This window comes from Aspergillus lentulus (assembly GCF_001445615.1).
Source record: "Aspergillus lentulus DNA, contig: Alt12, strain: IFM 54703, whole genome shotgun sequence".
Lineage (NCBI taxonomy): Eukaryota > Fungi > Ascomycota > Eurotiomycetes > Eurotiales > Aspergillaceae > Aspergillus > Aspergillus lentulus.
This window is the reverse complement of record NW_028322115.1, coordinates 3,115,229-3,141,287: the sequence shown is the minus strand read 5'-3', so window position 1 is coordinate 3,141,287 and position 26,059 is coordinate 3,115,229. Positions and strand designations below refer to the sequence as shown.

General features: G+C 51.2%; 11 protein-coding genes across 11 annotated transcripts; 5 read left to right on the top strand and 6 right to left on the bottom strand.

Annotated features, from left to right (window-relative positions):
- Positions 1 to 864: 864 nt before the first annotated feature.
- Positions 865 to 3,640, top strand: ALT_6957 (telomere repeat binding factor family protein; the record flags this gene model as incomplete). The annotated part of the gene is made up of 4 exons (XM_033559495.2): positions 865 to 955; positions 1,101 to 1,570; positions 1,639 to 2,292; positions 2,345 to 3,640. 4 exons carry the CDS (start codon positions 865 to 867, stop codon positions 3,638 to 3,640), a joined length of 2,511 nt encoding a protein of 836 aa, XP_033415386.2.
- A 517-nt stretch (positions 3,641 to 4,157) lies between these two features.
- Positions 4,158 to 5,121, top strand: ALT_6956 (putative TFIID and and SAGA complex TAF10 subunit; the record flags this gene model as incomplete). Its single annotated transcript, XM_033559496.2, has 2 exons — positions 4,158 to 4,556; positions 4,666 to 5,121. The coding sequence occupies 2 exons, from the start codon at positions 4,158 to 4,160 to the stop codon at positions 5,119 to 5,121; spliced, it is 855 nt and encodes a 284-aa protein (XP_033415387.2).
- Positions 5,122 to 5,856: 735 nt separating this feature from the next.
- On the bottom strand, positions 5,857 to 6,416 carry ALT_6955 (37S ribosomal protein S19, mitochondrial; the record flags this gene model as incomplete). Its single annotated transcript, XM_089600159.1, has 4 exons — positions 5,857 to 5,964; positions 6,015 to 6,168; positions 6,276 to 6,291; positions 6,374 to 6,416. The coding sequence occupies 4 exons, from the start codon at positions 6,414 to 6,416 to the stop codon at positions 5,857 to 5,859; spliced, it is 321 nt and encodes a 106-aa protein (XP_089455621.1).
- Positions 6,417 to 6,780: 364 nt separating this feature from the next.
- Positions 6,781 to 8,262, bottom strand: ALT_6954 (inositol polyphosphate multikinase; the record flags this gene model as incomplete). Its single annotated transcript, XM_033559498.2, has 2 exons — positions 6,781 to 8,008; positions 8,174 to 8,262. 2 exons carry the CDS (start codon positions 8,260 to 8,262, stop codon positions 6,781 to 6,783), a joined length of 1,317 nt encoding a protein of 438 aa, XP_033415389.2.
- A 1,727-nt stretch (positions 8,263 to 9,989) lies between these two features.
- On the top strand, positions 9,990 to 11,710 carry ALT_6953 (uncharacterized protein; the record flags this gene model as incomplete). Its single annotated transcript, XM_033559499.2, has 5 exons — positions 9,990 to 10,247; positions 10,310 to 10,395; positions 10,456 to 10,473; positions 10,524 to 10,772; positions 10,831 to 11,710. The coding sequence occupies 5 exons, from the start codon at positions 9,990 to 9,992 to the stop codon at positions 11,708 to 11,710; spliced, it is 1,491 nt and encodes a 496-aa protein (XP_033415390.2).
- Positions 11,711 to 11,892: 182 nt separating this feature from the next.
- Positions 11,893 to 12,945, bottom strand: ALT_6952 (quinone oxidoreductase family protein; the record flags this gene model as incomplete). Its single annotated transcript, XM_033559500.1, has 2 exons — positions 11,893 to 12,115; positions 12,170 to 12,945. 2 exons carry the CDS (start codon positions 12,943 to 12,945, stop codon positions 11,893 to 11,895), a joined length of 999 nt encoding a protein of 332 aa, XP_033415391.1.
- A 2,110-nt stretch (positions 12,946 to 15,055) lies between these two features.
- On the top strand, positions 15,056 to 17,356 carry ALT_6951 (uncharacterized protein; the record flags this gene model as incomplete). Its single annotated transcript, XM_033559501.2, has 1 exon — positions 15,056 to 17,356. One exon carries the CDS (start codon positions 15,056 to 15,058, stop codon positions 17,354 to 17,356), a length of 2,301 nt encoding a protein of 766 aa, XP_033415392.2.
- Positions 17,357 to 17,535: 179 nt separating this feature from the next.
- Positions 17,536 to 18,318, bottom strand: ALT_6950 (chitin deacetylase CDA4; the record flags this gene model as incomplete). Its single annotated transcript, XM_033559502.2, has 1 exon — positions 17,536 to 18,318. One exon carries the CDS (start codon positions 18,316 to 18,318, stop codon positions 17,536 to 17,538), a length of 783 nt encoding a protein of 260 aa, XP_033415393.2.
- A 433-nt stretch (positions 18,319 to 18,751) lies between these two features.
- Positions 18,752 to 20,573, bottom strand: ALT_6949 (cleavage polyadenylation factor subunit CLP1; the record flags this gene model as incomplete). Its single annotated transcript, XM_033559503.2, has 3 exons — positions 18,752 to 19,530; positions 19,582 to 20,344; positions 20,436 to 20,573. 3 exons carry the CDS (start codon positions 20,571 to 20,573, stop codon positions 18,752 to 18,754), a joined length of 1,680 nt encoding a protein of 559 aa, XP_033415394.2.
- Positions 20,574 to 21,566: 993 nt separating this feature from the next.
- Positions 21,567 to 23,179, bottom strand: ALT_6948 (KilA-N domain-containing protein; the record flags this gene model as incomplete). The annotated part of the gene is made up of 5 exons (XM_033559504.2): positions 21,567 to 21,591; positions 21,645 to 22,491; positions 22,550 to 22,712; positions 22,782 to 22,999; positions 23,119 to 23,179. 5 exons carry the CDS (start codon positions 23,177 to 23,179, stop codon positions 21,567 to 21,569), a joined length of 1,314 nt encoding a protein of 437 aa, XP_033415395.1.
- Positions 23,180 to 25,107: 1,928 nt separating this feature from the next.
- ALT_6947 (rho GDP-dissociation inhibitor) lies at positions 25,108 to 25,969 on the top strand (the record flags this gene model as incomplete). Its single annotated transcript, XM_089600158.1, has 4 exons — positions 25,108 to 25,158; positions 25,236 to 25,676; positions 25,739 to 25,787; positions 25,839 to 25,969. 4 exons carry the CDS (start codon positions 25,108 to 25,110, stop codon positions 25,967 to 25,969), a joined length of 672 nt encoding a protein of 223 aa, XP_089455620.1.
- Between the last annotated feature and the right edge of the window lie 90 nt (positions 25,970 to 26,059).

The following is a 26,059-nucleotide window of genomic DNA, read 5'->3' as shown; positions in this document are numbered from 1 at the left end:
AAGATAATTCCACTGGTCCATTCATACGTAGACGATTCTCAAAGATCCGTACCTTTCCCGTTTCAGTCTACAAAATCGAAGCGCTAGAGAGAAATCGCCTTTTTTAGCATTTGATGCTCGATGGACTCAGTCCTGGGCTTCGACAAAGCCGAGACGAATACCACTCACTCAGTTTTGAAGATAAGACATGGCTTTTTCTTTAAATTTTGTAGACCAAAGTAGCACGTCAGTCTGTTTCAACTGCAGAGGCATGGTAAGGATCAGGGTCAATGACGCGAGCAACGGTAATGGTAGGTAGCATTCGAGCCAAAGTAACCGTATGAGGCTCTACTCTGGTACCGTTGACTAAAGTTTGCAGCGGACATATTTGGTTGTCAATTGCAAGTCAGGTTAGTAAAGAAGTCAAGTGAGTAGTATAACGTAAGTCAATGAAAGCTGAGAGCTGGGGTCTTTTGTCTTCTCTGAAGAGGTTGCCAACTGGTTGGTCTAGCTCCTCAGGCATCAAGGCAGACCTCCAAGTCAGCATTTCCACAGTCTGTTTCTTGCCGCCCGTTCCTCAAGCAAGGAGGAATCTAAATTTGTAATTGAGATCAATTTGCCTTGACGATTGAAATAGCAGACTATACTCCGTAGTAGTCTACCTTATCGAATGAATAATAATACCTCCACAGTGGAAGCATTCACAGCTTTCGCCCATCTGATTCGTCCCTTCTGACCGCTTCCGGCTGCCGGCGAAAATTCTATCACGCCGTCCCGTCCGTCTCACCTTCTCCCCAAGCCCTACACCTGCGCCCTACCCCTAAGCCCTTATTTCTGCTCTTGGAAGTCAAGATAGTATCTTCTTAGGACCTTACCTTGTCCAATATGGTAAACACGCGAGGTTCAGGTCCCTCGTCTGACGATCACGTCTCTTCTGAGCTTCCTGCGTCTCCTGCTCTCAAGATCGAGGACGATGGTAAGTGTTCCTCGTGGCTTATTGCGGACCTTGATCTGCCCGTCCAACATGACACAGGAGGTCATTGTCATTTCTTTCATTTATTAAATAAAATTGTATCCTGTTTATGGTTTGAAGTTCGGTTCTGACTCTGATTCATTTGCAGCTTCCTTGAAGGCGTCTCACCCGCGCGAGGAGGACGAGGATCGCTCCCTTTCCCCTCGAGCTTCGAAGAAGCGGCGCATCGAGGCCGAGTCGGAAGGGCTTCTCCTACCGACTCAAACGACCGAATTGACCGATCAAGCCCCTGGACACCAGATCGAAGAAGAGTTAGTATCCGCGCTCGGTTCTGGGATTGTAGATACTGTGGAACGCCAGAATGCCGGGCAGACTCAGACGGTCAGCTCCGCGGGAGATCCCGCGGCGCCGGAGACAAATCCGGAGCTTGATGATATGGCGTCTGTCATCTCTAGTATCATGAACCATGCTGAACGGGTCGAGGAACAATGCGCTATGGGCCAGCAACAATTAACTACTGCGACAACGACACCGGATCAGCCGGCGCCTAAGGGTCTCGTTTATGTGAAGGCAAACTCGCACTTGAAGATCCAGAGTTTGCCTATATTGGACAATCTGGTAAGAAATGCCTCTTATCCTGTTATGTGGATCTTCTAGACGTCAACCCTGACACGTATGCGGTCCAGTCTACCCAAATTCTCTCTCTTCTGGCAAAATCCACTTATCAGGACATTACCTCGTTTGTGGCTGAGCCGGAGTCAGAAAACGGACAAGCTTATGCGACCATGAGATCCCTCTTTGATCATACGAAGAAAGTGTATTCCTCTAAGGAATCTTTCCTGTCACCGACTGAACTTGGTCTCACGGAACCTTCCCAAGTTGACATCATCAGAAAAGCAAACCTGGCCTCATTTGTTTCGAGCATCTTTGGCACACAAGAAATCGGTTTTGCTGAACTGAATGAGCATTTTCTGGATGTTTTCGTCCCGGAAGGGGGCCGCCTGTTGAAAGTACAAGGGGCTCTGTTTCTGGAGCTCAAGACCCAAGCGTTCATAGCCTCCATGAACAACACTGAGAGAACAAGGACCGAGTTGCTGTATGACCTGTTTCCAGATGATCTGGAGCAGCGGTTACTTGACCGACGGCCAGGAACTCGTCAACTAGCACCTAGTGAGGCTGATTTCGTGAAACGTGCCGGCTCACGTCGGGATATTCTTTTGAACGATATCAACAACGAAGAAGCGATGAAAGCTTTGCCCGATAAGTACCACTGGGAAGATTTTCTCCGAGACCTGAGCTCGTACATTACGAAGAACTTTGATGCTATCTGCCATCAACAGGTTTGTTTTTTCTGTGACCCCTATCTATCCTTGCCTTGCTAATGCTGATCAGACGAAGAAATTGAATAAGGGAAGACAGCCATCTTCATCAAGTGGCGAATCACAAGATACACCAAGTGCACCCCTCCAAGGCCAATTTCCTGTTGCTTCGCAAGCGCCTGAAGTTCCGGTTGACAAGAATATGCATGGTGACCTGGTAGCCCGTGCGGCACGTGCGGCCCAGATCGCCTTGCAGGGCCATGGATTGAGACGTTCTCAACAACAGCAGTCCCAACAGCAGCAGCAGCAGCCCAGTCAGCCACAGCAACCAGGACAACCCCAACAACAGCAACAGCAACAGCAACAGCATCAAAACCACATTCAGCAGGCTCAGCAGCAACCTCAGCACCACCTACAGCAGCAGCAAATGCCACAGCAGAGTTCTCAACATGGAGGCCAGCCACCTCATGGGTATACTGCTGCTCAGCCCACAGGCCAGCTGCCACCTCAGCAAAACCCACATCAGCAGCACTACCAGCATAGTCCAACCCCGCCGGGGTATCAGCAGCAGCCCGGACAGCTCACATTCCAGCAAAGCCCTCTGCAAGCAAACTTTCAACAATATAACCCTGGGGGTCACGTCTCCATGCCAGGGAGACCCAACGGTGGTCAATCAAATCATGGTTATATGCCTGGAATCCCTCACTATTCACAATCACAACCCACTCAAGTGCTCTATGAGCGCGCTCGCATGGCGGCTTCGGCGAAATCATCTCCAAGCAGTCGCAAATCCGGCCTACCAAGCCAGCGCCGCCCCTGGACTACCGAAGAAGAAAACGCTTTGATGGCTGGACTGGATCGTGTAAAGGGGCCACACTGGAGTCAAATTCTTGCGATGTTCGGTCCCGGAGGTACCATCAGCGAAGCCCTGAAGGATCGGAATCAAGTGCAGCTGAAAGACAAGGCGCGCAACTTGAAACTCTTTTTCCTCAAGAGCGGTATTGAAGTTCCTTATTACCTGAAGTTCGTTACTGGTGAACTCAAGACTCGCGCTCCTGCTCAGGCCGCTAAACGTGAAGCACGGGAGAGGCAGAAGAAGCAAGGCGAAGAAGATAAAGCTCATGTGGAAGGTATCAAAGGCATGATGGCCCTCGCTGGTGCACATTCGCAGCCCGTTCCGCTCGGACACGGGCACGAGGCAATGTCTGCTTCTCCCGGCCTTCCGGATACTGGCAGTCATTCTACGTTCGATCAAACCGCGGAACAGAACCTGATGCAGACACTGGGCCAGGAAGTCCATGGGGCTCAATTTGGCCAACCTCAGCATCAACCAGGAAACGTCGATCCCAACATGCACATGGGGCAGTAAACTGGTGTTCTTCTACAAGACTTTCCTCCGGCTTGCCCCGAGGATTGACCTGAAGTCGCCGTGGTCTTTACCGTCCGAATGGCGATATGTCTTTTTCGCTTCCGGGGAAGGATGCTGCTTGCTCCATTGTGTAATAGTATGGTTTGGGTCTGGTTTGGTCTGTAAGAGTGGAATTCAGGCATCTATTCGTACATATGTAAAATGAGTCTGTATTTATAATGAAAAATACCATTTTCAGTTGAGCCTATTTTAGAGAATATCATGAAATCATACTTGAATCGTTGCTTTTCAAGCTCATATAGCAGAGCGTATAGTTTAAGTGTCCTCGGGCCGAACACGGACAGATCTCCGCCTGTGCATCACCAACACATGTCGATTCGTTGTACACACCCTAGAAAGAACAGACCTCAGCGAAACGTTGTCCCCCAATTCTCCTATTCGTCCAACAGGGGTCTACTTTACCCGTCCATTCACTTCCGTCTCTCTTGCTCAAGTCATTAATAAGTGATCTGTCACGATGGCCGATTCATCAACTCCATCACAACCTCCAGCGCCGCCTTCGTCGCAACCACCACCTTCATCCCAGATCGGTTCACAAGAGCTTCCTTCATCATCAACACAGGCAACAGTACCAGGAGAGTCACCGGGTTCTTCTGAACCCCTGGTTGTACCGAAACAGGAGCCGAATACAACAAATGTCGAAGCCCTTGACGCCTCCATCGAGCAGGACATCGATATGAACACCGGTGGCAATACCAACGCGGCGGGCGCAAGCGACGGAGATAATACGATAGGAAACCCAGTTCAAGATGCAGTGCCTACGTCTGTCGACGCTATAGCAGCGGCAGTGGCGCCATCGAAGAAGGAGACGAGTTTGCGCGAGTTTCTGGGCAAGATGGATGATTATGCGCCTATTGTAGGTCTTGCTTCTTTTATCATTTTCCTCCTGCGTTACTTTTGACCGCCTTTTTTGTCATGAACGTATCGCAAGATGCACACTCTCGAGGCATTCTAACAAGATATAGATCCCAGACGCGGTAACAGCTCACTATCTCACCCTCGCCGGCCTACCACCCCCAGGAAACGGACCGAACCAAACCCCCCCACATCTCGCCCGACTCCTCGCTCTCGCAACACAGAAATTCATTGCTGATATCGCGGCGGATTCATATCAGTACGCACGTATCCGAGCCTCGAACAGTACATCAGCCAGCAACCCCATGGGCAGTCTGAACGCTGCCTCAGGTTTGAACATGCCCGGCGGTGCTGGAGCTGGCGCAGCAGGCGGCACAGCGGGTGTTGGTGGCGGCGACGCAGGCAAAGGCAAAGCGAACACACATCTGGGCATTCAGCGTCCTGGTTTTGGCGGTGGTGGCTCCGGTGGCTCCGGGCAAGGTCGGACGGTGCTCACCATGGAAGACTTGGGTATGGCTGTTGCAGAGTATGGTGTCAGCGTCAAGAGAGGGGAATTTTACCGGTAGGGAAGGCTGGGTCCTCGTGACGGAACACACCACGGTGGTCAGTGCAGCCAGCATGCCACCGGGTGTCATCTGCTTGGCTTGAATGATTCTCCATCCGCACGGCTGATAAAGCCCATCCACGAGATTTGGCTGACTTACGAGAGATTTTGACGTTATATTGATACGCAGTCTTGGCGAGAGGGATTATGGTGGCTTTCTCTGGGAAGGCAGATTTTTCAATTTCATTTGGCGTACATACCGGGTCGAGGACGACGGATATCCTGCATTGGGGGTTTCTTATATGTCGAAAAGAATTTCCCTTTTCTGAACTTTGCTCGCAGGCGTTTTTGGAAGGCTAAATGGGACACATATTCATCGGTGTCCACCTCAACAAGTATGCAACTCTGATATCCAGAACAAAATGAAAATATTGACTTTCACAAAACCTAAATAACTCCGACACAGTAACCGCTATTTTTACAATACAGATATGTGTAGATGTACACTTCCCGCCAGTAGAAGACGGAAGAGCCTCGACAGGGAGACGATATCGCGGTGGAGCGACATTTGCTACCCTCACAGTAGATATTCCCTGCTTTGATCATTCTCAAGTAATCGCCGTGGCAGTCCCAATGGCGATCCCATCCCATAATGCTGCTCGCCCAGGAACGACCCCCGTAAGCGCCAGGGCCAAAGGTTCGAAAAAGCAGCGACAAGAACCATCGAACAGTATCCCCATACCACCGCCTGAAACACTTATTTGTTCTTGGACTGCTTGTACGTGAACCGCTTGCGAGTACTGCCATCGCCAACCGTCAGCTTCTGTTTCTGCTTCTTCTTCTTCTCACTCCGATTGTCGGGAAACTGAATGGGCATCAAACATACGGAACATATTCGCCCAGCTTCCTCCCCACCATATCTTCCGTGATCAAAACATCCTGGTACGTCTTCCCATTGTGCACTGCGAACCGCAGACCGACGAAATTAGGTAGGATTGTGGCCCCGCGCTTCTGTGTCTTGATCGGGGGTGTGCCGGGAGGAGGGGGCAGTTTTCGTGGGAGAGGGAGACTGTTGAAGAGAAAATTGAGGGTCAGCTTATAGAATAAAAGCGATCAAACTCGTTTGGAGCTCGCTCTGCGATCCTATATTCAAGCTAGGGTGATGGAGATACGTACGGCACGATGTTCGGGCCTGCGGTGATGGTAGCGGGATTAGCCATTATCCTTTCCTTCGAGACGTATGAATTAAGTAAGAACAATCTTGGGTAACTCACCTTTCCATACTGATCGGCCCAGCAGAGCACGAGTGGGAAACATCTTGTCGATATACGCTGCTCAACAAGTCCGAGACTCTGCAAGTTGAGAGTCGCAAAACGATGCTTTTCGGATAGCGGATTATGTAAGCGAATATACTTGGATGCTCAAGATACTAAGGGATTACGGAGGTTACGGAGTAAGTAGAAGAGACCTGAACTCTGAGAAAATATAGCTATTATTCTTTCTTATATATTATAGCCATTGACTGGGACTGCTAACTGTTATATGTTTCTTCCCCAAGCAAGCTATCGTCGTATATCGGTAGCATTGAACAGAGCCAATAGCTTGAATATCTTCAGATCCAGAAGCCGCCAGCGACTGTTGGATGTAAAGATCCCGTATTCCTGAATTTGATTTGATGTGCTCATTCCATAGCAAGCTCATCAAGCAGCCTGATTAAGCTCCGGACCCCCATGAGGACGTTTTCATCCGGACCCTGACCAGGCGTCCAACTGGCGTGTGCAAAGTCAATCAGGCGGAGGTCGTGCACCTTGGGAGGTTCATCCTCTTCCTCCTCGTCTTCGAAGTCTATTTCTCCTAATTGTGCCGTTTCTGGACCAAGGTTGATATTGATTGCCTGCTGCGGTATTCCCTCTTGTCCAACCTGGAGGTTGACGACTTCGAAGGAGCCATCTTCCTGCAGAGCAAAATCAAACTCCTCGTCCTCTTCATCGGTCTCTTCCGGTGATCTGTCCCTGGGTTTCTTTTCTTCTTCTAGTGCTTGTTCCATGGCCTCTGGGTCACCTTCGTAGACAATGAGAACGCTAGACGAATACATCCTGCTCTCTTCCGACTCCAGGATCGACTGCACACGCCTCAGCTCGTCAGCAAGTCTCTTGGCGATTAGTTTGGACCGATCAATAGGGCCGGCCTTTGCGCCGGCGAGGAACGTCGCAAAGCCTTCTTTCACATTCTTCTCATTAAAAGACCGTCCGTACCACTTGTCATAGCGCTTGTAGCCGTCCTTTTCAATGACTTCGCCCTTAGCACCCTCGACTCCCTCATGCTTGGTGGCGTATGGATTGGTTTTGCAGCCCTCGTCCGTCTCCCCATGAGTGCCTGTCCAAATTTTCATCCCGGCAATGCGAAACCCAAGGCTACCGCTGGTTGTCTCCTTGGCCACAGCCTCTAGCTTGGTCCGTTTCGCGGGGGGCGCGTCATCAGCCCAAAGTCGCGCGCCAAGCTTCACATCCAGGACATTTGGACGTTTGAACCCAGACGCGACATTTTCCAGGACTATGGACAACCCTGTTTCGAGCTTTTTTCCGCCAGAGGGCACCCAGATTTTGTTTTCAGCTGCGCCATTCGAGCCAATTCCAGAATTCAACCCGAGTGGCGGAGCCTCCGCGGTGGTCGGCGTGGCAGATGATGATGAGTCGTCTGCGGTGGGTAGAACAATAGCTCCACTCTGCTGAGCAGCAGCAGCGAGCGCTAACGGCCCTTGCTGGTCGGCAGACGATAAGGTTCCGATGTAAGTGGGAATGAACTCTCGAAAGGCGGGATGGAGGGCGCTAGATTCGTAGAATGCAACTTCTTGGGGAGTGCAAGGTTTCGCGATGAAGGAACCGGAGGGAGTGCAACGCACGCCGTCACTGTAGAGAAAGGTGTTAGACCAGTCATGCGACCCTGTATATGCGCACAAAGCGCACTGCGCTGACAATGATTGGATGCTCAATGCAGGATAATTCAGCCGCTAGAGAGGCTGAGATATGCTGACGTGGGCAAGGAAGGTGAGCCGAGAGCGGATGGATACTTACTGTCCAGCAGCGGCGTGATCGAAGTCGACAAAACTGTCAGTGTCGAGTTTGGCTGTTTTCAAACTATCGGACCTTGAAGACGATGGCATGTTGTTCGCGAGAGATAATGATCATATATTGTTGCACACCGGAGCGCCGCGAAAATCTCATTCGTTGCTCATTCCGGAAATGCGTTTGACAGGTAAATAGATATTTCGAGGCCGCGATAGAGATATGAGAAGTAGTCAAAGGTGAAAGAAATGAAGTCGTAGGTAGAGTGTAGTCAAAGAGATGGCAGAGTTAAGGAGCGAAGAAAAGGAGAGACAAGGCAAGTTGTACTTCCGTCTACGGTTGAAATGCAATCATGATCGGCATGACTGGAACAAGGGGTCGGAATTAAATGCCTAGGAGATTATTCAAAATAATACCGCTCTAATAGTCTGATGGAGTCGTTGTCGCCTTAGTGTCTTGGTTCGAACAACGGTCAGGTTTGATAAGAAGTGATCGGCGGCTGTGATTGCCGGCTCAACGCGGGCCGAGGACCGCTTGTTCTTGGGATGGCATCATATCTGCCGCTTTTGGTTCTAAGGATTTGTCCCCCTGCAGTATACGAATACACTAGACTTGAGTCCTATTTCGCTCTTTGTCGCTATAGTAGATGTTGTGGGTATATATATAGCCTTATCAGGAAAAGATAGAGTGTGCCTCTAACTATGGGGTCATTATTCTCTTGCAACTCTTATACTTACAAATGTATGCTGCCTCTGTAGATGTCAGTGATATCAGTTTGTAATACAATATGTATTAAGCTGGAATGGCTAGCATTCTCATGCCAGCCTTTAAACCTCTCTCACTGGCCTTGTCGTCTTTCGAGCACATATTACCAGAGTGGACGGTCAAGGTGATATTGTTACCATTCCAACTATCTAGTCCTTGACTAATATGTGGGCAACGAGTCTAGCAGGGGTAAAGAATCATTACTGGCCTCTTTTGCATGATTGTATACTAGGCATACAAATGAATGATCCCTAGAGTTATAGCAAATGGCTTATTAAGAAACAGACTGAGTAGCTAGTCCACTGCCAGGCTGGACCCTTAATTAAACTCAACCACATATACTACAGTCTAATAAAGCCTCAGAAGCCTAACAAGGCTTCAGGGTAAAGTTAGTTAAGGTCTCAATGGGGTATTATACTACTACTGATGTGGTAGGTGAAAAGCGAAACAAGAGCAAGTCCGTGATATACTTTATATCGACCATTCAATAAGGGAGATGAACTATAGAACTGAATCCCTATGTCTAGGAGTTTGAAAAGCTGCAATGTACGCCCTTCAGTAGTCTAATTACATGAAATAGTTGCCAGTCTGACAAGGGAATGAAACACATATGACTGGGTGGATATGGATATATCCTCTGAATGGTATCACATCTGCCTCTTTGGCTTTTCAATTACTAGGCTTCCCATGTTGGCCATTACAAATTCTTAACATAGATGAATTACCTCAATTATTATAGCTTGAGCCTGCGAGATGACTTCTCTTTATCCTCAGAAAGCTGCTTGAGGCACCACAGTCAAATAATAAAGAAGCTAGAGGTGCTCTGTTTGCCGGTGAATTGCATGAATCAAACAGACTAAGAAGTAGTTGGACCGTTGGAGGCAGTGTTTTCCCTCCGTCTACCAAAAACTAGTGAATTGAATCCTTTCTCTTTCTCTCTCTCATGCATTGTCTACTTCCCATCCCCGTCGATCTGATCTTTCTTTCACCTTTGCATCAGCTTGATCTAACCATCTATTCTATCTCGTTAGCAGACAATCTCATCCCACCTCTCATGGCAATGGAGTCTCCCAAAATCCCCTCGAACTCTTCTCATGAGCTCCCTCTTCGACCTCTTGAACAACACAACGACCCAGTAACTGAGCAGCTCAACACGGGCACTTCTTCAGAACATCAGACGAGCAAGACAATTGAAATGACTCAACCCCGGTCAGAAGTAAATGGTAGTCAACGGGAACCAGAGTCCATCCTTGTTGATATGGTGGAGTCAAAGAAGAAGAAGAAGAAGACCTCCAGATCGAAAATCAAACGCGGCAAAGTAGGACCTTTGCCAATGACCGGCATCACGTTGCGGGCGAAACTGACGCGTGCACTCTGCAGAACAAGCCGACAGGGTTTGAAGAGTACTACGTGGACGCCCCTATAACACCCCAGGAGTATGCAGAGGGACGAGAGATATATGATGTGTATGTGAGTACTGCCACACGAGGAGACAAGTAGGCTGACAAGCGTTTGACTTTATCAAGCTCGCGGCCTATTATTCAGTAAGTTGCTCTCGCGAGTAGGACTCATGATCTGCATCTAACGTCCCTAGTCGAATGGAAGATGCGATTCTACGCTTCCAGAAGAAGCGGCGTATTGAAAATGACAGACGCGAAATCTTCCTAAAGTACCTGCAATATGGAGGCGTCGATATCAGTCCGAAAATGTTCACGGGTACAGACCAACGTGATCTCAAGGAGATGGACAGTGAGGAGATCCTCCTGGCAAGGGCCCAGACAAGCATCGCACAGGAGCAATTAAACTTGCATATTGACTTCAATGCTGTGGTCAAGGGGTACCTGTAAGTCTTCAAGGCAACACAATGCTGCGACACTATAATGAGACTGACAGCTGGACAGGACCTCCTACTTCCCGTACTACTTCAACCCCGAAACCGAGGACATGGTCAAGCTTGGCACTGTCACGATTTGGAACTTCCTCACGTACATCCTCTACCACGACGTCGTCCCAGAATACAAAGCGAACATCGAGGAAGCCAGGAAATCCTGCGACATTGCCGGCAAAGAGCTCTGGAAAAACCAGCAGTTCACAGTCAAAGGACCCGGAGACTTCAATACCGCTTGCTCTACGCTCTTCGGGGGCGTCTTTTTTGACCTCTACATCGAAGACAACCAGTGGTGCAACAGCAAGAACGATACAGTGCGTATGACCAACGAGATCGCCCGCAAGGTTGTCAAGTTCGCGCTGGCAGGCGCCGGGTTCGATAGACAGGCCGTCCGATTCCAAGAGCTTGCAAACCAAAACGCACTGCGGGCGATGCGAGTCGAAGACATCGATGGCTTTGAAGTCACCGCTATCATCTTCGCAGACGACGAGACTAAGGAGTTTTACATGTCCCACGCTCCAGATCTCCACCCTGTAGGACGAATGCTGGCAAAGGCCTACCGCGACCCCGGCAAGCCCAACATTGACCTCAGCCCTGAGGAGAGACTTCAATGGGAAGAAGGCGGTGCACCAGAATATGAGTTTGACTTCTTCCTTGAGGAGAGTCTGCTGAAGCTGTGCTACCCTGGCATGAAGGTCATAACATCGGTTTGGGAACTTAACTGTGGATTTCACTACTTTGACGAGGTGTTCACAGCCTACTGTTCTATTTACACGGTTCTGGCCAATGATTTAATGATAGGTTGGAAGAAACCGAAGGATTTGCGGACGGAAGATGATTGTGAGGCTGATGAGACTGATGATGAGGAAGGCAAGGATTCAAAGGAAAAGTAAACAGAGGGTGACCAGGCTGTTGAGCTAGTAATCGAATCTGAGATTCTGGGTAGTTCGGGGTATCGATTCTGGTTCCAACAGCAACAGCATACATTGATACACAATTCGATGGATCTTAATCAGAAAATCGATACTTTTCAAACATATACACGCGTAACTCATGTTCTGATTGGTTAAGTAGATCATGGCTTCAAGAGAGACTTTCCCGTAGTCTTCCTCCCCTCAAGGTCGATATGCGCCTGTTGAATCTGCTCAAGCGGGTAAACCTTGTGGATCTTGACCTTGAGCTGGCCAGACTGGAGCAGGTTGAATAGCTCATTGACATAGAATTCGAATTCTTCGCGGGTCTCGATGTAGCCGAAAAGTGTAGGACGGGCAACCTTCACACACTTGGGGGAGAGTTTACTGTCCAGGTCAGTCCATGTTCAAACAAAATCATAATGAGAGAGCCCAACTTACTTCAAAGGCAGAGGGGGAACTGGTCCACTGGCATTTCCAAACCAGACAATGGTACCCTTCCTCTTGACGACCTCCAGACTTCCTTCCCAGGTATCCTTTCCGACGGAATCATAGACGACATCCACGCCTCGGCCGCCGGTAATCTCCTTCACCCGCGTCACCCAATCCTTCCCCTCTTCGCTGCGGTAGTCAATTACATGATCCGCACCGAGGCTCTTGACCAGCTCGACCTTCTCAGGACCACCAGCAGTACCGATGACATGCGCGCCAATAGACTTTAGAACCTGCGTCATGAGAAAGCCGGCACCACCAGCAGCAGCATGCAGAAGAACCCAGTCGCCCTTCTGCACGGCATAGGTCTCCTTCGCCAGCGACAGGACGGTCAGACCGCTCAGAAACGAAGCCATGACATCCTCATCCGAGATGCCGTCGGGGATTTTGACCGTCTTGGCCGCAGGGACGGCAGTGTACTCCGCATATCCGCCGGTGCTGAGCCAGGCAACGCGGTCCCCGACCTGAAAGTTGTAGGGGTTTGGCCCGGGTCCCAAGGCGACGACGGTGCCAGCGCCTTCGCGGCCCAGGACTTCAGGCTTTGGGGCGGGGTAGAGCCCCGTGCGGAAGTAGGTGTCGATGTAGTTGATGCCGGAGATGTTGTTCTTGACGAGCAATTGGCCCTCTTGCGGGGTGGGGACGGGATAGTCAGTTTTGAAGTCGAGGACCTCGGGGCCGCCGATCTTCTCGACCAGGACGGCTTTCATTGTGGTTGGGATAGACATGGTTCGTGATTGTGGAGAGGTTATGAGTGAGGCTGTCGGCCGAAATGGCGGTTGGAGATGAGAACGAACGCCGGAGAGACGGACGAGTGCGGGAGATGTGACCGCGAGGGAATTACTGAGGCGGGGGATGAAGGCGCGGGAGAGATGCATTCGACGGGAGGAGAGAATAGTGAGGTTATAAGACTGGATTACAGGAACCTTCTTTAGCGATCTATCATCATCTTATAGAAGAGCATTTGTCATCGCGAATGTTATTTCTCTGGTTATATCCGACTTGTACAAACATTCCCCGCAGTTCCCCCACTATGGAGGCACTTGCAATGGACGATAACCTCGGACTTTGATCCGGTCTGGCCTGGACGTTATATTATTTATGGTTTCAGCACCAGCTATTCTTTCTCTTTACAACTATCTCCAATCTTGTCCCAGTTGTCCTCTCCAGCCCTAGTTCTAATCAACTTCCGTCGGGAATGACGCCATCGGGTGTTATCCGAGTTTATCGGATTTCCTCCCTTAGCCTTATCCCCGGGGATTCAGAGCAGAAGGAGAAAAGAAAGTGAAAGACGGAAAATGAGAGGTGAAGATCCTTGTATCAATAGTTACTACTGATGGATGTGCAAGAAGGAGGGAATGGGGTGAAGGAGCACAGAAGTAGCTTATAGGAGTCTACCTTGAACAAGATATATCTTTATATTGACCAAGCAACAAGTGGCATACAGTTTGATTTCCGTCTTGATGAGAGTGAAGCTACCAAAGAAATAGTATTAACACGCGTAGATGTAAAGAAGATTCTCCCAGCTGAAAGATGGAGACAGATATTCAGAAGAGTATGACTCAGAGCTGTTGTTGAGTTGGCTGTCTCTCCACATCTACTCACTGCCAACAAACTCATCGATGCAGTCCACGTTTCTCCCTTCCACAACTTCCCCATCATCATCGGAATCAACATCTCTATTTACATCAAATTGCTTTTTGCATAGTGGCTCATCCCTTCCAATATTGATGAGAGTGCTATAGTTTGCTACCCAACCCTCTGACCAGAGGTAACACAAAGGTCGTCGCTTTGCAGGGTACCTTCGACAGTCGACTGAGCAGGACCAACAAAATATCGACATCATACGCTTTGTCTTTCCCTCGTCCAGGATTGGATAACGATCCGTTCTTCAACGGTCAATAATCGTCAATGACGGCGCTGAAAGGGGGCTGAGTGGTCACCCTGCGCCTGACCTTTACTGCTCGCGTGAAATGGATGCAGTGTCCATGAACAACTTGTCATGTCTGTCAGTCCTGCAGTAAGTGGCGTTTTCATATCTGCAAGGCTCTATCCGCAAACAGCCTTCCCGCGCCAGGAGATCATGATTCGTCCGTTCAACGAGAACCTCGACACTAGTGTTGATGCAGATTGGTTGTCTAGTGCGTCTCTGTCCACCGGCGCAGGCGTTTACAAACCCACAGCATGCGGTTACCACTAGCCTTCCCGACCATGTATCATCATATTTCAGTGCCTGTTGAGTGTTGACATGTTCGAAGTATCGCCACTCATTCTCACAGTCAAACATCAAGATCAACCGGACATCTGTACATGGAGGTTGACTCGCTGCCTATTAACGCCCAACCCCCGAGTCTGTGCTTCTGATAGGGCCGCCAAGATGAAACACGCTGCCCAACTAGGCCCTTTACGATATTTATATTCCAATCTCTCAGGCGCTTGCTCTTCCTGATTTTCTTTGTTCCCATAGACCTAGGGACGAAAAGTTTCTCTTCATTCTTTTTCTTTGTATCATAGTCTTGTACACTACAGCTGACAGCTTCCCGAGGATATTCCTGGACAACATTCTGATATTCGTGTTCGGCTCACATTTCTAGCCTGGTATTCCATCTATCGACACATCTCTCTGATCGATCTCTGCGACGCCTACACAACTCCGAGTGAGTCTGAGATTCGACGGCTATACCATGCAAACCGCCACCGGGAAAGGATATCTAATTAGCCGTGCCACTGCCACAGGATAGCCTTTGCCAGTTCAGCTCCTCTGAGAGAACTCTTTGTTTGCCTTGTTATTCCCCTGGAAGTCACCACGCATTTACCTTGGACTCATCGCGGCCGACAATGCCTCGGTTTGGGCGCAAGCGGTCCCAATTGCCACCACCTCCCTTGGTGGAGGACGAGGCCACCTCACTCTCCCGGGAGCTCCACGGAATGTCCATGCTAGGAGAAAAGCCCGGGGTTGAAGGAGTCTGTGCCCGAGGAACCATTGACCAATACCCTGTCATCCTGGATGCGCCTATTTCCGAGTCTGCGAAGACTCAACCGTATGACCTGGATGAGTGCAGCCGCGAAAACAGTTCTTCAGATGATAGCACAGGACCAGCCACGCCACCTGAAAGATTTGTACAGGATCCACTTCTCCACGTCGTCGATGATTCCCAGGAATTCCACTTGACGCCTCCTACGGTGCCTGTCCCCTTGCCGGTCAGGGAGACTAGGCCTCAAGCCCAGCCAAGGAAGGAGGATCGCCAGCCGCCCAGGATGTCCCAGAACACCAGCAGCGGCCGTCAAAGAACCGAGCCGAGTCATACCATTCCCAAAACCCAAAGTGCATCAAGGAAGACGAACATTGATGTGAGGGCGACCACTCAAGTCCCTCCTCGCAACCCCGAGCGTGTCTCTGTGCCTGCAAGAAACGGACAAGGTTCCCTGGGGTCCCCTGCAGAGAAGACTACTTCTGCCGCGGTCCCAAAACGCTCCGGTAGCGTGAGGGATGGGCGTCGACGATCCCCTGGCGAGTCTCAACAATCGCGCTCATCAGCCGGGTACGCGTCTGATCCGGCTGCAAACAAGGCCCCAGTGAATCCTAGAACCGCGCATCAGGAGCCGCCTTCGCAGACAAGCAAGAGAGCTCATGCTGTCCCTCCTACCGTCCCTCCTACGGGATCAGGCTTGGCTGAAAGGTTGGAGGAAAAATTGAGACAGCGCCAGAAAGTTCGCGAGTCTGAAAACTCCACTCAAGCAACGGGACTACCTCTTGCTCGTCCTACGGGTTCCACTGAACCGCCGTCCTCCGAGCCTCCTCGAGCTTGTCGGTGCAACGCACCTCCCGAGTCAGTGCCACGAGCTACCTCTCGCGGAACTCGTTCTAGGGCTTTGTCCACCCCAGCGAAGCCCACGCCGGCTGCTCCCCGCCCAGATGAAGTTGATCCGCTTCCTGCTTCACTCCGTACAGCGACGACCGAACCAATGCCTCCTGTATCATCTCAGTCGACAACGAAACGGACAGTATCATTTTATAGCGAGCAGGAGCAGGAGCAGGAGCAAGAACGCGAGAGATCAAGATCCTCGAGACGGCCGAGTCCTTCCAAAGCAGTGGTTCGCCAACCTTCGCCAGAAGAAGCTAGCCCCTGCCTTCTGCCTTGTCCGCGGTCTGTCCCTATGACCGGGTACCAGGACTGGTATACCATCAAAGGATTGGAACATCTCGACATCTGCCCTTCGTGCACGAAACAGATGCGCAATTCGCGATTCCAAGACTTGTTCATCCCTGGTTTACCGGTACCACGTGGTCAGATGGTTCGATGCTCGATGAGTGAGCCGTGGACACGACTCGCCTGGATGCAGACCATCAAGAAGCGGTATGAGACTTTGGACATGCTCCAGCAGATTACCCGGCCACCGCCAGGAAGCAAGCCATGCACAGGGCGCATCATCAGCGATCAGTTCTGGTACCGGATTATCGACCCGGAAACAGGCATGTACCTGCCAAAGTTCAACGTCTGCGTCGCGTGTATTCGCAACCTGCGCATTCTTATGCCGCAGCACCGCGAGACGTTTACGAGAAGCACCACGATGCAGGAACAGGTCTGTGATTTTGTGGCGGACAGTCCGCGGTTCGTCCAATACGTCGACCTGTTGGACATTGCTGCAAACCGCGCCGAGATCGAACGCTCGCCACGGCCCGACATGACCGAGTTCCTGGCTTATGCTCGCCGCAAGGTCGTGCTACGGGACTGTCTCCGGGATCGACCGGTTCTTGGTACGTGGTACTATATGCCGCAGCTGCCCGAGTTCACGGTGTGTGAGGATTGCTACGACGACGTGGTGTGGCCGCTAGTCAAGGTAAATAAGCCCATCGCGCGGGAATTCTTGACCAGGATGCGACTCGCGCCAGGGGACGCACCGACTCGATGCCGGGAAGCCAGCTGCCAGCTGTACTCGCCCCGGATCCGGGCCAAGTTCCGCGACGCCGTGCAGCGAAACGATCTGGCGTACCTAAAGCTCATCGCACTGAAGCGCTACGATGTTGAGCAGCACATTCGGGAACGACGAGAGGAGTTGTTGGAGGAGGAGCGCAAGGGTTATGACTGTGACGCCGAGCTGCGGAGGACCTTGCTCGAGTGGAGGAGGTGGGAGTGAGGTTGAAGAATCATGTTGACAGGCTATCGCGGGCGATCAGCCTTGTTCTTTGCATTACACAATGTACGGTAATATGGGCATGGGTATGGGTATGGGTTTGGGTATGGGTATTCTATAGACATGTATCAACAACGGAACGCACCAGATCAAAACTGCCTCTGTAGCCTCGTAGCCTCACCTCATGACCCCTCCGCCTCCTTCACCAACTCACTCAGCGTCACAACCCGATACCCCCTTCTTTTCAACTCGGGCAAAACCCTGGCGAGCATCGGCCCCGTCCAACTCCTCCGATCATGGCAGATAATCATACTCCCCGGCCGCACCATACTCAGGATATGCGCCGCATTCACCCACGCATACGGCACCTGCGGATCATGCGGATACACACTCCCCAGCGCAATCCTCAGCCCCAGAGCCCTAACCAACCTCCTCATCCTCTCACTGAAGAACCCACTCCCCGGCCGAAACCACCTAACCCGCGGCTCCTCGACCCCAGCCCTCGTATACACCCGGCTTATCCTCGCCTGCACCTCCGCAATCTGCGCCGAGAGCACCTCATCGCTTAGTGCGCGCGACGGCTCATCCCGCATAGCATGGTTCCCCAGCTCGTGGCCCGCGCGCACCAGGTCCGCAAGCACAGCCTCGCGCCCGTTCCCGTCGATCTGCGACCCAATCACGAAGAACGTCGCGGACGCGCTGTGCGATTTTAGCGTTGCTGCTATCTCTTGCGTGTATTGCGAGGGGGCATCGTCGATGGTCAGCGCGACGAGCTTCTTGTGGCTGGGGAGGGGGACGTGGAAGAGGACGTCTGGGTAGCGGTGTTGGAGGTAGCGGATGAGGAGGTTTGGCGGTTTGTAGATCAGGTACAGGGGGGAGAGGAGGAGTGCGGTTAGGAGGATGGGGAGGAGCATTACGACGAGGCGTTTGAGTTTTCGGCGGCGGCGGTAGCAGCTGTAGAGCATGGTGTTGTGTGAGGTGTGGGTTCAAGGTCGTTGGGCTGGTGGTTTGGTGTTGGGGGATTTTGGTATGGGGTTGTTCTGTTCCACCGAGTAGTTATACGCGTCAACAGCACATGAGTAGGGAGTAGTCTCTTTTGAGTTAATTTATATAAATAGTTATAAACTTGTCAAATTTGTATGAATGAATTATTTATTCAATCCTGAGACTGCATAAATAGCACAGAAACATCATGAACCCCAGATCAGAGAATTACCGAATAACAAGGTTTGCTTGGGGAGTATGGAGAAGCTACTAGTTGACTGCTACTCAATGCATAGCGAAGCCGATCCAATTAGAATACATTATCTCTCTTATATACAAATATCCCAGCCCGTGCACCCAACTCCAATTCTAACACCCTGTCAAATGATTGAACCCGCTATATATCATGCATGACTATCCCACCAACCCGACCACCTCTCCAGGCCACTTCTTACCCCAGACAATGGCTCTTGGCGGTACTCGCCCACCGATCGGAGCCAGCACCCGAATCTTGCCTTTATCGCTATCTACATCGGCCACGTACAGGAATCCCATGATACTGGCATCGCGAATCTCTGCCGGACTGGCATTCGGCGCGGCGTGTGTAACTGCGAGCAGGGAATTGGCGAGCGTGTGCGGTGCGGGAGGTGGAACCTTTTTCAGGGGTACAGCCGAGCTGCCTGATGCTGCATCATCGCTTGACGATCCTGCTAAGCCAGGCACGGAGGAGGCGAACGATGTCTCCTCGGCATGCTTGGACTGTTGACCCTCTGCGTCATTGCTTCCTCCAGGAAGGAATGTATCGCTGGTGCCAAATTGCGACGGATCGTATTCGTCCTCGTCTTCATCTGAAGAGGCGACTGTGTAGTTGTAAACGGCCAAGGAGTCGAAATCGAGCTGTTGGGCATGGGGAGAGAGGGTCACGTTTGTTGTCGAAGACGCAGACATCGAGAGTGCCGCCGATGCCGTAGAAGGAATAGGATTGCCGAAGAAGTATGTCCGAATCTGCGACTCGCGCACTGCTTTCATAAAAGCTGCGTCGCGGTCCACGCAGCCGCCAGACTTGGAGAGCTTCACGACAGTGATCCTCTCATCCGACGCCGCGGCAGACGCACTGGACGTCGGCTTGTTGTCGTAGTTCTTCATCATGGTGCTGTAAAGCCGTTCCGAGCCTATGACCAGGATGGTCGTAACTGTACAGGTCAGTCTCATAGCCAAGGGAAGCAGAAAAGAAAGAAGCCTACTTGCAAACTCCGTCACGATATGGTTAATAATCTCAAGACTACCCGGCTTGCCAGCGCTCAAAATCCCCGGCGTATCAACGATGATACCCGTCTCGCGCGTATCTTCATCCTCGGCCATCCGTCCCGTCACACTCAGCGCCAGCCGCGACACAATAGGCCGATAAACAGCACCCTCCGCCTCGAGCGGATTCTGCAACGGATAGAAATAAACCAACGGCAGCTTCACAGGCACCGCACTCGGCCCCGACATGGGACTGCTGCCCCACCCCTCCTCAACATTCATCATCGTCCGGAACGCCGTCGCCGTCAGTGTCCCAGGGACGCTGAGCATCCCCTCCGCCGGATCCAAATTAACCACAATCGGCTGCCTCCCGACCTTAGTCGCATACGCCGTCAGGATCTTCGCCACGCTCGTCTTCCCCGCATTCTCAGGCCCCAGAATCAGCACCCGCGGCCCGTCCTTGCCCATAGCCTTGGCCTCCTGGCGCATCGTCTCCAGCGCAAAATGCACATTCGCATACTCGACCATCGGCGTCTCCTCGGCCGTATACTCGCTCTGGCAGCCGCCCGCGCCGTAGCCACGGGCCCCCTCCCCGTTCAGACCCGCCGATCCCAGTCCATCTATCGTCGATATCGTATCGCCGGCGCTGACCTCGAGCGTGCAGCCGTGCCAGGTGTAGATCGCCGCTTTCGTCCCGGAGAAGGTATACGTCTGCGATGCAGCTAGTTCCGTGCCGAAAAGCTCTGCGGTGCCGGCCAATAGCTACAGCAACATAAAGGAAAAGTTGTATTAGCCATTGCGATGCGTCATCAAGGGGTGATGGTAATCAAGCCTGTCCATCACTATTACCCACCTTGACTCGTATAGCTGTGCCAAATGCAACCTCAAATCTCCATTCTGAGCCCTTGGACAAGGTAATCTGTGTTGGCGGTGCGGGGACAAACTCCCTCTCCGATGAGGTCTGCGAGAGCTCTAAACCAGGGAGCGACATTGCATCGCTGTGCTGTAGAGATGATAAGGCAAGTACTAAATTTTCAAAAGACTATCATAGATATTTGTCCCTGTTTCTGTGACTGAACGTGAAGCTGAAGGGTCGAGAAGGGGTGCTGGAGCTCTTGGAAGCTCCATGATTGTGGTGATGTTTGGAATGTTTGCAGTGCGGATCGATTCGTCCTATCATCCCCCAGACCTCAATATAAATAAACTGAGGGGTGATTACTATCTATTGCTACCAAAAATAAAATCATTTGATTTGACACATCCAAGTGCTCAGACAAAAAAAGGTATGGTACGCTATCTTTCTATATGCGTTCGCACAATACAACTAACCTACAGTGCTTAGAAGACTGCTAGAGTCAATCATTCATATCATACTGCATGCATTGCTTCTCTAGTGTCCAACAGTGAGGAGGGCAAGGGGCCTTCAGAGAAGAAACGGAGACGAGATGCCGTAGATCAGGTATCCAGAAACCAAGTAAAGAACAAGGGGAGAGTAACGGAGAAAAGAAGGAATAGAGATGCAAAGCTCCTCGCTTTCAATGTCCCAACCGAACACCATTGGCAGAGTAAAGCTGCAGATACCCGCAAGACCTATGGACAGGAATATTTCCCTTTTTCATCAAAAGGGTAATTATTAGAAAAACCGATAGAATATCAATACAGTACATCAAGAATCACCGGGATGAGATATAGAAATGGCAATGTGACGGGTTTCATTGGAGGAAAGGCAGGGGAAGGCTGGCAGGGAAATTTCACAGAGGAACAGGCATGTGAGGGGGAGGAGGTTCGGTAGGAAGGATTGGACGCTTCTCTTCAGTCTGGAGCATCATCAGACAATTCTTCTACCAAGGTAGAGTGCGGTGGAGGGCGGGGATCGTGTTGGACCATTTCCGGAACAATTGAACTCGATACAGCATGATTTCATACGGGTAATCATACTCTGCTCCTGGCCCTCGAAGACCAGGGAAGAGGCGGGTTGGATTTCCTAGAAGAAATAGGGAATGGAAGCCCTGGTGTATATCGTTAGAACAGAATCCTACACCAGTGGGTTTCAGATACTTACGCAAGTGCAAAGACAGCCGTAACACCGACCAAGGCACGGTTCCTCACACGCTCCCGCTTCAGCTTCTCTTCCAGGACCTTTGCCCTCTTGGCGCGCAGGGCCGAGGCCGCTCTGGTCTCATCATCCTCCTCATCTTCACTGAGCATGTCGGTCTTGCGCTTTTTGGCGCCCTTGGGTGACGAGGCTTCCGGCTGTTCACCTTCGGTGGTCTGGACCTTGATGGCTTCCTCGACCATTTCCTTGGCCTTGGCGATCATCTTCTCGGTGTCCTCTGCAGAAGGTGCCTCCGGGAGGCTAACAGGCATCTCGACCGAGATCGTCGTCTGGGTGGTTCTAACGTCGTCCACCGTGTCGGCAGTCGTCTTGACGTCAACCTTGACTTTTTCTTCTTCGACCTCATCCTCCTCAGCAATGGCGGCGACTCTCTTCCTGGAAGTGGGCTTGGTTGTGGGCTCTGTGACGGTGACCACTTTCTCTTCGACATATCCCTCCACACTAGGCTCGACAGTTCCGTTGGCTGATCCAGCATCAGCGTTAGACGCGGTCATGTCCAAAGCGTTCTGAAGACTGGCGCTTGCTGCACTGGCATCCTCCGCACTCGCCTCCTTGGCTGCGCGAGTCTTTCTCGGTTTGCGAGGGGAGGTGGTGGCTCTCTTACTGGGCGAAGCAGACCGTCCCCTTCTCGTACGCTGCGATGGGGCAGAGAGCTGGGTGGGGGCTTCAATGGGCGGGAGTTCAAACTTGGGAGGAGGTGTAATCTGCTTCTTTGGGGTTTGAGGGATCTCTGTGGGATCGAGCAGAGCGCGAACCCAATCGTACATCTGATATTCCTTGGCCAACTCCAACGCTATGGACCATCAGAGGAAAATTCATTTAGGAGTACTGGTATCTCCAGGCGTGCTTACCTAGTAAGGGGCTGACCCAGATATTGCCGGCGATTTCATCCTCGCTGGTACCCTCCCGAGTTTTCAAGTATTCCCGTTCAGCCTTCTCTTCCTCCAACTTCGCCCATGGGAACGCGATCTTGAACATTCCGGTAGCGCTGACATATCCATCCTTGCTTCGTCGCTGATTGAATGAAAGTGATCAGAATCGGTCACTGTGACCATCAACAAAGGGCGAAGCGGTTTCACTCACCATGAGAAAGTAGGTCTCCGGGTGCTGCTGAGGGGCATGCGACGCGAAAATCTCGGAGCCTTTCAAGTCTTTTGGCAGCTTCGCGCGTAGATGGGCATATTCAAAGGGGCCCAGATTCTCAGGCTTAGTTGCGTTGGACGTTCCAATCTGCGTGGGCTTGACAGCGAGGTTCGTTTTTCCTAGACGGCGGAGCGCCAGGAGTTCCTCATCTGTTCTCCCTCCGGAAGGAACGGGTTAGCCCTGCGTAATGCTCATGTGGTACAGCGCCTCCTGGTCGAAGCATCGAGAGCGATTTTGGAGCCGAGGATGCGAAATAAATGGTGAAGTTTCAACTTACACGAAGGGGATTGGTCCGGGAGGACGAACGGGTTGTTCCTCTTTGGCAGAGATCGCACCATGATGTATGGCTAATATGAGTCTAGACGGGTAAATTGACGGATGTGACTGCGCCTGAGAATTATGAACGTAATTCTCCAGATGGCAGATAGATAAACTCTTGCGCGCAGGGAAGGATTGCGAGATGCGACGCCAAAGCGGCGGCCACGTTGCAGGCGCGTCTGCGGTTGCTCTCCGAAGAGGTTCACTCCTGAGGATATAGACGTCACCACAGAAGGGTGCGCGCACACAAGAGAGAGGTGTAATGGCACCACACGCAAATGAATATATGATTTAATTTTGGGGCGGATGATAAACTCTCGCGCGGGAGTGTACACAGACAGATCCGCGACGAGCCAGGAGATAAGTTCAATTCGCGATCAAAAATACGCCTGAAAGTTGATAAAAGATAAAAAGGTATGGGCAAAGCAGGGGGGACGCAAAATAAGAAGACGGGCATTTTGCTGGGCTTGGGCTACTTACGCTGTCCTTACCGTATCGTTGATTCAACAGTATCGCATCACTCCTGGCAATTAGCTATTGGCCAATTAAAAAGAGGTGGTAATCACATGAGCTGCCAAAAGCGGAAAGATGATAGCGGGCTTGGTACATCCCCCGGTATTCGATTACGAGTATGTGACAGGTAGTGGCCTGCCACGGTATTTCTGCCTTGGTGCCTCATAATGAGGAGTGATCGTCCGGTTGTCTTCTGCTGCTTCTTCCATGGTTGATGCATCCTCGTTCGCGTCATGGTGACCCCTATCCCAACTGCCAAGCTGAGGTAGCTCTCCTCGCGTCAAAAGCCAGATGATTTTCAGCACAATCAATAGGACGCGTTAATCCAATTGATTGAAACAGCCATGCACTTCTCGATTGTATCTGTACTAGTAGCTAATTGCTAACATCTCTGAAAATATCTATCTGTCGCATGCACCGATGTGTCTCGAGTCTACTCTTTGAACGACCACACCTAGTCGAGCATTCGAGTCAAGCGAGTCAACCCAGGCCTTGAAGTCGAGAAGGACCCAGAGGCAAGGCACCTGCTCCCGAGACGAAGCGAAGGAAGCGGTCCACTAAGACACACCGCTTCATTGTTATTTAAGCCTTTAGGCTTGAGTTCGACAACAACCGGAGTGTCATCGGCGATATATAGTTTCGTTGATCCAAGGTCAGTATCCATTTCTTCCCCTGGCTAGAAGCTGTAGTGTCTTCTAGGTAGTCATTGCAATCCACCATACTGCGAGGTCTATCGAACTGTTCGCATATACCGTCCACGAAGCCAAGATCAGCCCACGCGTTTATCCCAGTCACTTAGTGGGTGCACCTCTCTGCTCCGTAGGCTATGTAGCTTTATTTTGCCCCAAGGACCCCACTGGGCCTGCCTGGTATCATTGAATCATTATTAAACCGCAGCGGCCAGCAAGAGAAGTCCCAAGAGGCATATACAGAAGCTGAGCGATCATTATGATCACATCTCAATCGACATCACAATGGCACAAAACATGGTTTCGGAGATTATATACCTTACTTGGGTCGTCTCACAAGCCCACCCGTCTATCCCTGAGTGATATTGATGAGCTTTCACTAAATCCTAGACCTTGTCCTCACCGCCCTTCTCATGATCTCGAAGCAATTGGTATCTCTGCCTTTCCCCCCACCAGAGCGTATCAGACTAACGAAGCGATCCCCGCCAGTCCTTTGGCCAGAATAACTACTAATCTGAGTCCTCCGTACACTCACTTGGATCTCTCTCCTGCATTCCTCTAGATTTGTATCTCTTTGCTCAGACCTCTGTCGAATATACCTCCCTCAGCAATTACACACACACACACATATATATATATATAGATACTCTCCCGCTCTTATCCGCGGCCCCCTCTCTAGTGCCACCATCCTTGGTTCAGGTACCCCGCCAAAAGAAGCCCGTCAACAAACAACAGCTACACTCACAATGACTGAACACGAAGATGATCTCGTTGCCTCGAAGACCGAGGGCTTCAAGGTAGGAGAGAAGAAGACAATTGAAGAATACACAAAACTCGGTATGTCGAGGCTCTATACACTACCCTTTCATGCCAGTCTTTCCAGCAATTCTTCCCTCCATTCGCGGCCACCAGTCAACCCCTTACCGCAAGCCCGCCTCTGTCTCAAGAGCCCAAAACTGCAAGCTCAATGCTGATATACCACACTCGGACAGACCAAAATGACGAATCCCTGAACCGCTGGAAAGCCTCCCTTGGCCTCAACACCGGCAACCCGATCGGAGACCCCAACGACCCCAGAAAATGCATCATCAGGTCCCTGTCCCTGGAGGTTGAGGGCCGTCCCGACGTGGTGATTGAGCTGTCCGCGCCCGGTGCCCTCGAGGCGCTCAAGGACAAGCCATTTACCATCAAGGAGGGAGCGACCTTCCGCATCAAGTGCAAGTTCGAGGTGCACCACGAGGTCCTGAGCGGTCTCAAGTATCTGCAGGTGGTGAAGCGCAAGGGAATCAGAGTCAGCAAGGATGAGGAGATGCTGGTGAGTAGTACCGATTCAGGAAGCGTAACTCGCTGCGTGCATCGTTTAACCTAGCATCGCAGGGAAGCTATGCCCCCAGCACCACGGACAAGCCAATCTACGAGAAGAAGTGTAAGTCACCCCACCTGAAGTTCATCCAAGACTTGACCCTGATGAAAACAGTCAACCCCGAAGAGGCTCCCTCGGGAATGCTCGCCAGAGGACACTACAACGCTGTCTCCAAGTTCGTCGACGACGACAACCAGACCCATCTGCAGTTCGAATGGTCGTTCGATATTGCAAAGGATTGGTAGGCTCCTTTTTGACGGTATCGGTTTTATAATGTCGCGTCTTTGAATATACCATTATCAGCATATTTGGAAAATTTACATGCGTTGGACGAA